Source organism: Mus caroli, chromosome 12, assembly GCF_900094665.2.
Source record: "Mus caroli chromosome 12, CAROLI_EIJ_v1.1, whole genome shotgun sequence".
In the NCBI taxonomy this organism is placed as follows: domain Eukaryota; kingdom Metazoa; phylum Chordata; class Mammalia; order Rodentia; family Muridae; genus Mus; species Mus caroli.
The window spans coordinates 63,833,602-63,847,851 of NC_034581.1; the positions used below are offsets into that span (position 1 = coordinate 63,833,602).

Sequence of the window (14,250 nt, forward strand, 5' to 3'; positions counted from 1 at the left end):
ATTTATTTATTTATTTAATGTATGTGAGTACAATGTCACTTTCTTCATACACACCAGAAGAGGGCATAAGATCTCATTACAGATGGTTGTGAGCCACCCTGTAGTTGCTGGGAATTGAACTCAGGACCACTGGAAGAGCAGCCAGTGCTGGGATTCATCTGCACATAACTGCACCCACTTCTGCTTTAAAAAAAAAAAAAACTGGAGAGTGAACCTTGGGCTACAATTACCCTTCCGAGGAGTTATATCTTCTACCCAGTCAGACCTTGAATTTAGGATCTTCCTTCTCCAACCTCCAGACTTGAGATTATAAGCCTGTGCCACCAAGGCTTACTTTCTAAGACAGGATTTCATGCATTCAGGTTGACCTCAGCTTGTTTTTGTTTGTTCATGACTTGTCTCCCTGTGTAGGCCTGTCTGGCCTCAACCTCAGTCAGCCTCACCCTCCAGATGTAAGACACCCCCCCCCCGCCCCCCCCAAGCTGGGCCTCAACTCAAGTACCGCCATGAGCTGGCCAGCACCCCAAGACTCGAGAGAAAACCACACCTGATGCAAACTGCAAGAGGTTTTATTATCAGCTAGCTGAGGATGAAGTCCCTCTGCAGTACAGGGCAGGGGAGTTCAACCGGAGCGGTGACAGTAGGGGGCTTTTAACAGCTAGCTGAGGAATTGGGAGGAGTTGGGAGGAGAGTTCTTCTCTTTCCGATGTCCTTGGTAAAATTACAATTATCGCATCCCTGGCTGTAAGTAAGGCTCAGAAACAAAAAGGCCTTTTTTCTGGCTATAGAGAACAAAGAGCTTCTTTCTGGCTGTATTTTTAGAGATCAGGGAAAACAAGCCAGGGGCTTTACCTTCCAGGGAGAAACACTTTAAGTCAGGTCTCACACAGAGTGCTTCCAGGATTATATACCAAAATCTAGGGGCAGTTTGGTTTGGTTTGGGTTTTGGTTTTTTTTTTCCCATCTATTTGTCTTATTCTTAGCAGTATAAAACAGTTATACTGAGTCCTGAAATAAGAGTAATACTTAATTCTTATTTCATTATACTCTGTGTTCTGATTATTTTGGTTTTTGTTGGTTTCGTTTTGTTTTTCAAGAAGGGGTTTTTCTGTGTAGCCCTGGCTGACCCGGAACTGGATTTGTAGATGAGGCTGGCCTCGACTCACATAGATCTATCTGCCTGCCTCTGTCTCCCAAGTGCTGGGACTAAAGATATGTTCAATGTTCTATTAAGAATCTAGTAGTCCTGCAGTGGTGGCGCACGCCTTTAATCCCAGCACTTGGGAGGCAGAGGCAGGAGGATTTCTGAGTTTGAGGCCAGCCTGGTCTACAGAGTGATCCAGGATATCGAGGGCTATAACAGAGAAACCCTGTCTCGAAAAACCAAAAAAAAAAAACCCAAACCATCTAGTAACAGTGTCTATGTTTTTCCCATTAGGATTCCATATGGCCCTGATATAATTCCTTACCATCTTTGTCAAGATTTGGATACTGCCAAAACCTGTGTCTGTGGAAGATTTTGTCTCCAGTCTTTCATTCAAGGAACGACTACAATGAACCTACACTCTGTTGCGCACACTGTGGTCTTAGTAGATAGTATGGGTAGAACGGAAGCTCCTGTTGTCTCTTACTTTTGTTCTCTCACCTGTTTTGTAAAGTCCTCGGATGTGTTAAACTAGTTAATGTAATAACAGAAAGGTTTCTAGATGTATATCAGTTGAGTATTCATTTGTGCTTTACCAGTAACAAATTAGAGAAAGGAAAGCATTGTATATTTGTATGGCAAGAAAATATATATTATGTTAGCATTTTCAACCTTTGACTCAAATTTTAATTTAATTAAAGCTGAATTTAGTTTTGGAAGTATATCAATGGCTCAGCAGTTAAGAGCACATACCCTCCTGCAGAGGAACAATGCAATGTCTCACAACTGTATGTACCAGGGAATCCAATGCCCTCTTCTGACCTCAGGAACCCCAGACTTGAGTGTGGCACACATACAAATTGCATATGCAGACAAATACTGAATAGATCTTACTGTGAAGTTAACATATGATTGCAGGGTTAGTGTCTGCCCCAAGAATCCAGGATATGGGCTGGAGAGATGGCTCAGTGGTAAAGAGCACGGCTTCCAAAGGTCCTGAGTTCAAATCCCAGCAACCACATGGTGGCTCACAACCATCTGTAAAGAGATCTGATGCCCTCTTCTGGTGTGTGTGTGTCACATACCTCTAATCCTTTCAGATAGGATGACAACAGGTACTTCTCATTGGTTTGGTCTGAAATCTTTGGGGAAACCTTATTTGCATGTGGGAGGTGCCGCTCCTATGTGACTGATGGCCACATACCTCTTGGGGTTGGGGGCTGTGGGAGGCTGTAGTTACATGACAGGAGCCAGGGACCCAGGATATGTAGCTGTCCCGTGCAAGTGGAAGTCACCACCATCGGGTCACTGGGGACCAGGCTGTCTGTGCATAGCCCACTGCTTCACACCACTTTGCTGTTGATGCTTTTGCTTTTTCGAGATGAGTTTCTCTGTTGACTGTCCTGGAACTTGCTTTGTAGAGATCTGCCACATCAGGCCTACATCTTAAATCAAACTAGATACTTATCCTAATCACACAGATGAAAAGAATGTTCTTGGGCTCAGAGGTAAAGGTCCTTCTTGCAAAGCGTGACATCTAAGTACAATTGTTGGCACTCAGGAGGAGAGAACAGATTCTTGCAAGTTGCACACAGGCATACAGAATAACTTTAAAAAAAAATTTAAGAGCACTGGTTGCTCTTGCAGTAGATCCCCAATTCCCAGCACCCATATGGTAGCTCATAACTGCAGTCCCAGGGAATCTGAAACCCTCTTCTGATGCACAGAAATACATTCAGGTAAACACCCATACTCATGTGTAAAATCATTTCTAATGTTATAAAGGCCAGAGAGAGCTTAGTGGTTAGGAGTTAATATTGCTCTTCCGGAGGACCCGAGTTCAGATTGCAGCACCTTTCTTGGGCAGCTTAAAATGCCTGTAACTCTAGCTCTTAAGAGATCCAATCCCTCTTCTGGTCTCCATTCAAAATTCTGAAATCTTTCAAAAACCCAACACTTCTTGCCTTTAATTCCAGCACTTGGAAGGCAGAGGCAGGCGGATTTTTTTTGGGGGGGGTTGTATTTATTGAATTATCTTAAATGCTCCATGTTATGAACATTGTTAAGCTCCACTGTGCTTCTGTTTTGATTCTCCTTGTGGTTTAAGGTAGTGATTGGGTTTTGTCCGTATCAGGACTGGAGGCTTTCTACTGAAGAACATAGAGAGCAACTGAAGGCCAGACCAAGCAAGCAGGGGCTTTGCTTAAACTTCCCATTTTCCCTTAGAACTCTTAGGTTTTACTTCTAAATGTGTATAATCTTTATAAGGTGTTGGTGTTCGTATTTCTCATGTTTATTGCATATTTTGTATGGTGTGTCCACATCAGGAGGACATGCAGTGTTTATCTTGTAAATTCTAAGTTCCCAAATTTACAGTTGTTACAGATGTATGAAGGTGAAGTAGCCGGGCATGGTGGCGCACACCTTTAATCCCAGCACTTGGGAGGCAGGGGCAGGGGGATTTCTGAGTTCAAGGCCAGCCTGGTCTACAAAGTGAGTTCCAGGACAGCCAGGGCTATACAGAGAAACCCTGTACTGATTGTGTTACTTGAGGATCTAGGGGGAAGGAGTACCTGTCACCAAATATTCTAACCGACCCCCCCCCCCACCGCAACCATAAAGTCATGGTGTGATACACATTTAATTCTAGCATTTGGGAGGCAGAGACCGGCAGATCTCTGAGTTCCAGGTCTGAGAGTGAATTGGTTAGGAGGAACAGAGGTGTTAGGGTGTGGCTGTTCAGCCTGGAAAGGAGAACCTCTAGATTTCACCTATAATTCATTTTACTACAACTTTATCATTTGAAACTTTTTTCCTTTTTTAAAGATTCAAATATTTGTATTAAGCATTAGAACACTTTTTTTTTTTTTCTGGTTTTTCAGGACAAGGCTTCTCTGTATAGCATTTAGCACTCCTGGAACTTACTTTCTAGACTAGGCTGGCCTTGAACTCCTGCATCTGCCTCCCAAGTGCTGGGATTATTATGCCACCACTGCCCAGCAGCATTAGAACACTTTTATTAGAACTTTATTCAAGGGGTCAGACATAGTGGTCTACCTTAAAGGAGGCAGAGGGAAGTTAATCTCTGAATTTGAGGCCAGCCTGATCTACATACTTTCAGGACAGCCAAAGCTAGAAACCCTGTCTCCCCAAAATTTTATTTTATTATTTATTTAATGTAAGTACACTGTAGCTGTCTTCAGAAGCACCAGATCTCATTACGGGTGGTTGTGAGCCACCATGTGGTTGCTGGGATTTGAACTTCGGACCTTTGGAAAAGCAGTCGGGTGCTCTTACCCACTGAGCCATCTCACCAGTCCCAAAATTTTATTTCTTAACTAGGTAATGACGGTATAGGTCTGTAATAGAGGACTTCCCTAGTATATACAGGACCCTAAGTTTGACTCCTAGCACCACCACCAATGAAAAAGCTTGCTTCCTTCATTATCTTTACATAGGAGTAAACTTTCTGCCGGGCGTGGTGGCGCACGCCTTTAATCCCAGCACTCGAGGGCAGAGGCAGGCGGATTTCTGAGTTCGAGGCCAGCCTGGTCTACAAAATGAGTGCCAGGACAGCCAAGGCTACACAGAAAAACCCTGTCTCGAAAAACCAAAAAAAAAAAAAAAAAAAAAAAGGCAGCCAGGGTTAATAAGCCATCTCTCCAGTCTTAATTGTATTATTTACCCCACCCACCAATGAGTCATTTAAATTCAAATTTTATTCCCCCCTCCCTTTTATGGAATTTTTTTGAATGAGTTACCAAACATGTATCACTGTCCATGGTAAATTAGCCAACATCAACAAGTCTGAAAATACTGGAAAATATCATGAACAATTATTAAATAATAATTTTCATATAAATTGAAAATACCTAATGGAAGATGTGACCAATTTAACGTTAAGTCTCCAAGCCATTCTGAGTGGAAGGATGAGACCTTTGTCACCAGATCTGGGAAATGAATTCTATGACCATCACATATGTTCTGTGCCCATTATTCTGTAGCTATTGGTTATCTGTATAACTTCTGGTAGGGCGCTTAGTATACACTTAGCCTAGCATGCAGAAAGCCCTGGTTCAACCCAACAAAGCACCATAGAAATAGGATATGGTGCAATTCTAATATTTAGGAGGCAGAGATAGACCCAGACTCAAATTATGTTTGAAAACAAAAACCCCTAAATATGCAATGCTACTAAGAATCAAAACACAAGGCTTAGTACCATTAACAGTAACTTTATTCCCTAGCAGGTCATTTCTCTACTGCTTCAGTATTTTCCTCTCAGAGAACACAAGTTTTAGAACTGGATCACTTGGCCCTTCCTCTTCTTGTCGCCTCCCAGTTCAAAATGCTTGCATCTCTTAATGGCCAGCATCCTCTTGGATCTGCAGTTGGGCTCAACACACTCAAGCCTGAGCACAATCTTCTTTGTGGTTTTGGCCTTCTTTCGAAAGATTGGCTTTGTCTGCCCACCATAGCCACTCTGCTTGCGATCGTAGCGCCGCTTTCCTTGGGCGTACAGGGAATCCTTGCCCTTCTTATACTGGGTCACTTTGTGAGGCTGATGCTTGCCACATTTCTTACAGAAAGTCCTTCGGGTTTTTGGTACGTTGACCATGTTTGTAGTAGAAGTGTCTGCGATGAAAACTGTAAGAAAGTTTCAGACATTAAAGAGCTTCAAATTCGAAAGTTTTAAACAGTATACTTTGTAGGAACATATTTAAAAAAACAGTAATGTTCGAAAATTTGTGAACCCACCAAGTACTCATTTCCCACGTGAATAAAAGGCCAACATGCAGCTGAGTGGTTGAGCACTGGTTTAAACACCGGGGTTCAATCCTTATCACTTCAAGCCTATAGAAAAACTGTTTTTTGGTTTTTTAAACTAAAACGAGGCACTAACAGTTAAAAACTCAGACCTGATGGAGTGTATCCTGGGAGGCTGAGGCAGAGGATTGCTAGTTGAGGTCTGCCTTAGCGTCCAAAGGAACTGACACTTGGAGTGGCCATTACAGTTCTCCCCAAACCAGCGTCCAATTTCTTAGGGTTCACTGCAAGGACAACGCAGTGGCGTCCGGGTAGAGTGAAGTTTTGTTCGGACTACCCCGCAGCAATTCGCTCCGTTTTCTAGCTACGAATGGCGTACAACGAAATATAGTCGTTTCTGCAACAACCGGGCTCGTTCCTTCCCCCCAGCCACGTCAGTCTGTTTTGGCTTCACCCTCTCTAAAGCACCGTCACTCGCCAGCGGGCCCGAAGGCTGACGTGTCGTTAGCAGCCAGCACGCCTCGCCGCCCGGTAGCCGCCATGCTGGAGCGGTCTCTTCCAAGAGAGCCGCGGGCTGATCTCAAGCCGCGGCGGGCAGCACCTGCCCCTTTCCCACGCCTCAAAGAGCTCGGTCGGCTCCGGCTTCCAGGCGACCGCGATCCCCAAGGAAGCAGCTACCGGTCTGCTCCAGACTTACCGAGAGGCCGGCCGCCGCGATCCCCGACTCAACCGCACGCGCCGAACAGGAAAGGGATGAACAGAGCGGAAGTCGGAACTGAACCTGAGCGACGGGACTGCGAGCCAATAAGCAGCGGCCTCCTCCGGAGGCTTCTGAGAAGCGCCAATCAGCGCCCGGCGGGGCGGGGCGGGGCGGAGGGTGTGGGCCGAAGGGCCGGGGCGCTCGCAGGCCAGTCGCGGCTTGTCAGAGCGGTCGCTGCCGGAGCGGGGCGAGGCTGCGGCGTACGGTGTCGCCGTTCCGCCGTGCGAGCAAGGATGAGCGCGCAGAGGACGCAGGGCCACGGGGAGCGCAGGTAAAGGAGTCACGGTGTCGGCGACCGCGGCTGGGCTTCTTCCGGGACCCCCGGTTGCTGAATGGAGAGGACTGAGGCGACGCTGAGCCGCGGCTCGTAGCGGCGGGGCGGCTGCCGGAGCTGCAACTGCCAGAGAGGATGCGCGGAGCCCGGGCGGCGCGAGGCAGTTGAGAGCCTTCGGGCCCCAGGACGCCGGAGCCCGGGATGAGTTAGCGAGGGCCGCCGCGGGGGCCAGTTCCTAGGGCTGCAGGCCAAGGCGACGGCGCCGCCCGCCCGCCCCTTCCGTGCAGAGGCCGCCAGCTCCTTTTCCGCGCCCGCGCTCCGGGCCCTGGAGACCATGAGGTTCCGCATCTACAAACGGAAGGTGCTAATCCTGACGCTCGTGGTGGCCGCCTGCGGCTTCGTCCTCTGGAGTAGCAATGGGCGACAAAGGAAGAGCGACGCCCTTGGCCCGCCGCTGCTGGACGCGGATCCCGTACGGGGTGCGGGCCACCTCGCCGTGTCCGTAGGCATCCGCAGGGTCTCAAACGAATCGGCCGCTCCTCTGGTTCCCGCGGTCCCGCGGCCGGAGGTGGACAACCTAACGCTGCGGTACCGGTCCCTGGTGTACCAGTTGAACTTCGATCAGATGCTGAGGAACGTCGGTAATGACGGCACCTGGAGCCCCGGGGAGCTGGTGCTGGTGGTCCAGGTGCATAACAGGCCGGAATACCTCAGGTTGCTGATAGACTCGCTTCGCAAAGCCCAGGGTATTCAGGAAGTCCTAGTCATCTTTAGCCATGACTTCTGGTCCGCAGAGATCAACAGTCTGATCTCCAGGGTGGATTTCTGCCCGGTTCTGCAAGTGTTCTTTCCGTTCAGCATTCAGCTGTACCCGAGTGAGTTTCCGGGTAGTGACCCTAGAGATTGCCCCAGAGACCTAAAGAAGAATGCAGCTCTGAAGTTGGGGTGCATCAATGCCGAATACCCTGACTCCTTCGGCCATTACAGAGAGGCCAAGTTCTCACAAACCAAACACCATTGGTGGTGGAAGCTGCATTTTGTATGGGAAAGAGTCAAAGTTCTTCAAGATTACACTGGCCTTATACTCTTCCTGGAAGAGGACCACTACCTAGCCCCAGACTTTTACCATGTCTTCAAACAGATGTGGAAACTGAAGCAGCAGGAGTGTCCTGGGTGTGACGTCCTCTCTCTAGGGACCTACACCACCATTCGGAGTTTCTATGGCATTGCTGACAAAGTCGATGTGAAAACTTGGAAATCGACAGAGCACAACATGGGGCTAGCCTTGACCCGAGATGCGTATCAGAAGCTTATCGAATGCACGGACACTTTCTGTACTTACGATGATTATAACTGGGACTGGACTCTTCAATATTTGACTCTAGCTTGTCTTCCTAAAATCTGGAAAGTCTTAGTTCCTCAGGCTCCTAGGATTTTTCATGCTGGAGACTGTGGTATGCATCACAAGAAAACATGTAGGCCATCCACCCAGAGTGCCCAAATTGAGTCATTATTAAATAGCAACAAACAATACATGTTTCCGGAAACTCTAGTTATCGGTGAGAAGTTTCCTATGGCAGCCATTTCCCCACCTAGGAAAAACGGAGGGTGGGGAGATATTAGGGACCATGAACTCTGTAAAAGTTATAGAAGACTGCAGTGAGAAAAAAAAATCACAATTGCAAAAGCAAAAGTGACAGTCTTCTATTTTTTATATTTGTCTCAATGGGATATACAATTGAATAAAGGTATAGGAACCGGCCTCTGCTTTAATACATACACTTCTTGTAAAAGGTGTCCAGATACATAGTAACCCTTCAGTTAGGACTGATTAAAATTTCAAACGGAAATTTTCATTTTGGGACTTGGGTTTTAAAATTCAGTCTATCTGCTTAAAAGTAATGATTAGATTATTGATAAAAAAAAGAAAGGGGAAATTTTATTTAAATCACATCTGTTAATCTTTTTATCTAAAACTTTGTAAACTTTTCCACTTTCAAAAGTTATTTTAAGTATATCAAGATTTATTTAAAACTGTCAACAACAGTAAAAAGTATTAAAATGAAATCACTAGAGTATTTCTGGGACAGACCCAGTTTCACTATTGACACAGTTATTAGAAAGGAATCCTTTGGTTCAATAACTCAGAAGTTTTAAGTTTGTTAAGCATCCTGTCGGAAGAGTCATTTTCAGTATTACTGATTCCTGTGCTGTTGTGTTAAGATTTGCCTGTGCTTTCAACATACATATTACATGATTTCCTTTGGAATGTATTTGATTAATAAGGAAGTTGAAGCAATGTTTTCACCTCAATGTAGAAATACAGTGGTTTTGATTTTTTTTCTTCTTAGTGCTGCCAAAATAAAATACTCATTTTTGCATAAAATTCCCTAATCATTTTGCAGAATCTTCTATTTGTATCAATAAAGGCATTCTAGGAGTTTTGAGAATGAGCATCACATCTTAATATTTTCTAGCTATACACTGTATGAGCTTAAAGGAAGCCTGTTCATGACAGTGCATTCTCTTAGGAAGAAATTGTTTGGCTTTCAAATTAGCCAGGCATAGATAATGAGCAGTAAGAAAAGCTGCTGCCTAAGGGAAGTACTGCCTAAATTGTTTTTGAAGGCCAGAAATGATCCAAAGTTCAGTTTTGCCAAAGTACAGCAAAACTGGTGCCAACTGTGACTGAGATACTTTTAAAAGTACAGTCACAGGAGTGAGAAGCAATCTTTAGGCTTACTTTTCCATGATGTATATATAAAAAAAAAAAATTGCAGAGGGCTCATTTCTGTGTGAAGATGACTGTTGATTTTGAACCAGTCTCAAGAATTATTGTTTTCTTCACCACTCTCATACTAGAACTGTGTGTGCATTTTCAAGGGGAAGCACAGTTGCCTGGGTTTTGGCTTTTGAAATGTTTTACCACATTTGTAACCTGTGTGCACATGTGAGTGTGCACGTGTGTTGGTGGTGAATGCTGAAGGTCAGAGGACGTTCAGAGCTCTCTATCCTGTGAGTCTCAGGGACAGAACTCCAGGCACTTTGGTGGCAGGTACCTTTACCACTGAGCTGTCTTACTCTTTGCTTGTTTAAAGATTGGTTTGTGTGCATAGCTCTGGCTGGCCTTGTGTTTATAACCCTTCCACTTCTGCCTTCAGCTGGGATTACAGAGCCCTTTGCATGCAACGCAAGGACTGTACCCCAAGATATATATAGATAGTAGATAGATAGATAGATTCCAAGTGCATAATGTTCAGTGTTGCATAGGGAGAGATGTAAATACCTTCTCCAGGATTCACACCCTGTATAGTATCTTAACCTGATATCACCAGTTCAAAGGACAGAAGAAAGTGGTTTCCAGGAGTGTTCAAAGGCTAGTAGTCATTAGTGGTCTTGTCTGAAACACAACTAGATCAGCTCATGACCTTGGGACTCGTGATGACATCCACAGAGATTTCTTCCATTTATTTATTTATTTATTTATTTATTTTTAAAGAATTATTTATTTATTATATGTAAGTACACTGTAGCTGTCTTCAGACATTCCAGAAGAGGGCGTCAGATCTTGTTGCGGATGGTTGTGAGCCACCATGTGGTTGCTGGGATCCGAACTCTCGACCTTCGGAAGAGCAGTCGGGTGCTCTTACCCACTGAGCCATCTCACCAGCCCCCCATTTATATTTTTTATGTATTTTTTTTTTCATTCTGGTCTAAAATACTTTGTGAGAAAAAAAACCCACAAATCTGTTTGGATCTCCTCTTTGCCTCATTTTAGGAGTTATAAATTGATTTTAAAAATAGTTGGTTTTGATAGAAAAGGCAATTTTTCTGTCAGAACAAAAATGGCCAGGTTTTTTTTTTTTTTTTTTTTTTTAAATTCCTGTGCTAAATTTATTGTGTGTGGGCATTTTGTCTGCATGTGTATCTGTGTACCACCTGTGGAGGTCAGAGGGCATTGGCTCCTCTGGGACTGGAGTTAACACATAGTTGTGAGCTGCTAGGTGGGTGCTGGAAATTGAACCAGGATCCTCTCAAAGAGCAGCTACCATTAACTACTGAGCATCTCTCCAACCTCTTTAGAAATTTTAACATTCTTTAAAACCAAAAGATATTTTGGTTTTTTTTTTTCTTTCTTTTTTGTTTTGTTTTTCAAGACAGGATTTCTCTGTATAGCCCTGGCTATCCTGGAACTCACTTTGTAGACCAGGCTGGCCTTGAACTCAGAAATCCGCCTGTCTCTGCCTCCCTCCCGAGTGCTGGGATTAAAGGCGCATGCCACCACGCCCAGCTACCAAAAGATGTTAATACTTTAACTTCCAAGAAATTAGAGTTGGTTTTGAATACTCTTAAAACATTTAAATTTATCTGTATGCATATTGATGTTTTGCCTGCACGTATGCATGCTCACTTGTGCACCTGGTGCCCACGTAGGCTAGAGGGCATCAAATCCTCTGAACCTCGAATTAGGTGGTTATGAGCTATAATGTGGGTGGTAGGGATCGAACCTGGGTCCTCTCAAAAGCAAGGGCTCTGAACTGCTCAGCCACTGTCTCCAGCCCCCAAAAGGGTGAGCGCACTCTCATTTCCCCCAGAGACAGGTTCTCTTTGTAGCCCTAGCTGTCCTGGAACTGTGTAGATCTGGCCTTCAATTTACAGGCCCACCTGCTACTGCAGAGGATTTGGATTAAAGGTATGCACCACCACACCCAACTTGTTAATCTGTGTATGTGTTGTGTGTGTGCACAAGTTTGTGTGCTACCATAGGTGTAGGGGTCAGAAAACACTTGCAGTAGATCCTCTCTTTCCAATGTGTAAGTACCAGGGATTGAACTCAGGTCATCAGGCCTGCCACAGGGACCTTTATTTGCTGAGCTATCCAACTACACCCCAAATTATCTTAAATTATATATGTGACAGACTTTTATGAAAACTGGTGCAAAAGTAGCTAAGTTTCATTTCTACTGGTTTAGATCATTATCTGTTAGGAGAGTTCTTTCCCTTCTTAAAAATGTGAACAAATTTTAGGATTGTATTCCTCCATCATATTCCAGTTAATTGCATTCTTGAGAATGTAGGTAACAAACGTAACTCAGTGAATTTTTATTTTGAAACTTTAATATAAAAACCAAATTGAGCACAAACCCAGGATAAACTTGTAGTACAGCTAAGTATCTTTAACCCAGCATGCTTATGCATGCCTTAGTCCCAGCCTCAGAAACTCAGGCAGGAAGACTTTGAGGGTAGGCCAGGCTACATAGGGAATACAGAACCAACGTAGGTCTCACAAACTAAGGGGCCAGACAGATGGCTTCCCACCAAGGCTGATGACCTGGGTTTAATCCCAGAGACACACTGTCTTCTGCCTTCCATATGCATGTGATGACCCACGTCTCCACATCTCCTTGACCCCAAATAAATGTTTTTTAAGAATACTTTGGCCTTTAATCCCAGCACTCGGGAGGCAGAGGCAGGCGGATTTCTGAGTTCGAGACTAGCCTGGTCTACAGAGTGAGTTCCAGGACAGCCAGGGGTACACAGAGAAACCCTGTCTCAAAAACAAAACAAAACAAAACCAAAGAAAGAATACTTTGAGAAAAATCACAAATATTTTCTCTTATTAAGGAAACTATTCAAGAAAAGTATCTCCAGGGGTTTTTGTTTTTAAAAAGACATGGTCTCATTTAGCCTAGGCTGGCCCCTAATTCATTATGTAGCTGAGCCTGACCTAAACTGCCTGACCATCAGGTTCCCAGTGCTAGGCATTGGGATTGCTGCCAGCTTCCTCACCAAAATCAACTGTAAATGTTTGGTTTTACATCAATTTAAAAAAACAAAGAACCCATCTTAGGTCCCAAATTTTTTTTACTCAATTTTTAAATTTCAAAATTATATACATCAGTCTAAATCATATAGCAAGGGATTCTGAAAGCTGAATGCACAATGAGTCGTGTGGTCTCTAATAACCTGCACACTACCATCCTGCATACTCGTCTCTTTGATAGTGTCAAAGTCAGGTATGTTTTGAACCACAGTTTTGTTCAGTAATAATGAAGATTTTTTCCCCTTAGTTATTACTGGCTCTCCTATAGTTTCCTTTTCCTCAGTCGAGTAGGTAGTACTGCTTTCTCTTATAAACTCAGGATCCATCTTTGCCTCTGGTTGCAGAGGTTTTCCAGACAGTACGTGAGGAACGTCAGGACAGCTGTGTTGCAGGTCCACAGCTGAACCATAAGTGTTTACTTTTAGTGCTTCGACTGCCGCAGCTGAATCAGAAGCAGCTGGAGAGGTAGCGGACTGGTCAGCGGCTTCTGCTTCACTCAGAGGACAGCCTTCTCTGACTCCTTTTCCCTTTGCTTGAAGCCCAGCAGGACCACTACATTCCTGCAACTGTATAAATAGCAAATTAGTAATTGTTTGAAGCAACAGAATTGAATCAACTGAAAAGCAAATGGAATCATAGCGTTTACGTGTGTGTGTGTGTGTGTGTGTGTGTGTGTGTGTGTCGTGGGGAGAGGTGTTCAGAGGTGAGCGTTTTCTGGAGGTAGTTTTCTCTTTCCATGGTTTCAGCAAGCATCTGTATCTACTGAGCCATCTCAACCTCAAACTAAATTCAATTTTCTTTTTTAAAAAAAATTTTTTAAAGATTTATTATGTATATTGATCTGCCTGCATGTATGCCTGCAGGCCAGAAGAGGGCACCAGATCTCAGTATAGATGGTTATAGTGGTATACTATAGTGGTTATACACATAGTGGTTGCTAGGAATTAAACTTAGGAAGGACCTCTAGAAAAGCAGTCAGTGCTCTTAACTTCTGAGCCATCTCTTCAGTCCTTATATTTTGACAGGATCTGGCTTGGAACTAGATCTGCCTGAAATTAAGCCACAATGACTGGTGGCTTTGATTTTCTAATTAAATTTTTTCAGGTAAGACTGGAGAAATGGTTTAGCAGTTAAGAACACCTGCTGGGAAGACCAGGTTCAGTTACTAGCATCCATATGGCAGATTGCTCCGCCCCAGCACACTTATTATAACAACTGTGTATATATACATGCTGACAAAACACTCCTATACACATAAAATAAAAATCTTTAGATGCACATTTCTTTCTCTTCTCTCTGTCTCTCTTTGTCTTTCTCTTTTTAGAATAGAGTTTATTTAGGGCATGGGGAGGGGAGTTAAGAGGGTAGTAGAGACAGAGAAAGGCAGAGAGAAGGAGAGAGTAGAAAAAAAAAAGAAAAATAAAAAAGCTGGGCGTGGTGATGCACGCCTTTAATCCCAGCACTCGGGAGGCAGAGGCAGG

At 44.3% G+C, this 14,250-nt stretch overlaps 4 protein-coding genes across 5 annotated transcripts in view; 2 read left to right on the plus strand and 2 right to left on the minus strand.

The window, feature by feature from the left end:
* Lrr1 (leucine rich repeat protein 1) overlaps nucleotides 1–1,869 on the plus strand; it is a 9,904-nt gene extending 8,035 nt beyond the window's left edge. The window contains exon 3 of one of the 2 annotated variants that reach the window (XM_021179592.2): nucleotides 1,439–1,869. In XM_021179592.2, the coding sequence (XP_021035251.1) occupies nucleotides 1,439–1,456 (18 nt within the window). In that variant the 3' untranslated portion in view covers nucleotides 1,457–1,869. The remainder of the gene's footprint in view (nucleotides 1–1,438) is intronic. The other variant, XM_021179591.1, reaches the window with a different exon arrangement.
* A 3,490-nt stretch (nucleotides 1,870–5,359) lies between these two features.
* On the minus strand, nucleotides 5,360–6,697 carry Rpl36al (ribosomal protein L36a like). Its single transcript, XM_021178730.2, has 2 exons — nucleotides 6,609–6,697; nucleotides 5,360–5,791 (listed from the first exon to the last, which is right to left on the minus strand). Exon 2 carries the CDS (start codon nucleotides 5,760–5,762, stop codon nucleotides 5,442–5,444), a length of 321 nt encoding a protein of 106 aa, XP_021034389.1. The 5' UTR covers nucleotides 5,763–5,791; nucleotides 6,609–6,697; the 3' UTR covers nucleotides 5,360–5,441.
* Nucleotides 6,698–6,787: 90 nt separating this feature from the next.
* On the plus strand, nucleotides 6,788–9,395 carry Mgat2 (mannosyl (alpha-1,6-)-glycoprotein beta-1,2-N-acetylglucosaminyltransferase). Its single transcript, XM_021178729.2, has one exon. The coding sequence runs from the start codon at nucleotides 7,280–7,282 to the stop codon at nucleotides 8,606–8,608; it is 1,329 nt and encodes a 442-aa protein (XP_021034388.1). The 5' UTR covers nucleotides 6,788–7,279; the 3' UTR covers nucleotides 8,609–9,395.
* Nucleotides 9,396–11,316: 1,921 nt separating this feature from the next.
* Dnaaf2 (dynein axonemal assembly factor 2) overlaps nucleotides 11,317–14,250 on the minus strand; it is a 9,327-nt gene continuing 6,393 nt past the window's right edge. The window contains exon 3 of the mRNA XM_021178728.2: nucleotides 11,317–13,335. Coding sequence (XP_021034387.1) covers nucleotides 12,844–13,335 — 492 coding nt within the window. The 3' untranslated portion in view covers nucleotides 11,317–12,843. The remainder of the gene's footprint in view (nucleotides 13,336–14,250) is intronic.

Coding starts and splice junctions, on each gene's coding strand:
- Rpl36al (XM_021178730.2), bottom strand. CDS start 5,762: ATGGTCAACGTACCAAAAACCCGAAGGACTTTCTGTAAGAAATGTGGC.
- Mgat2 (XM_021178729.2), top strand. CDS start 7,280: ATGAGGTTCCGCATCTACAAACGGAAGGTGCTAATCCTGACGCTCGTG.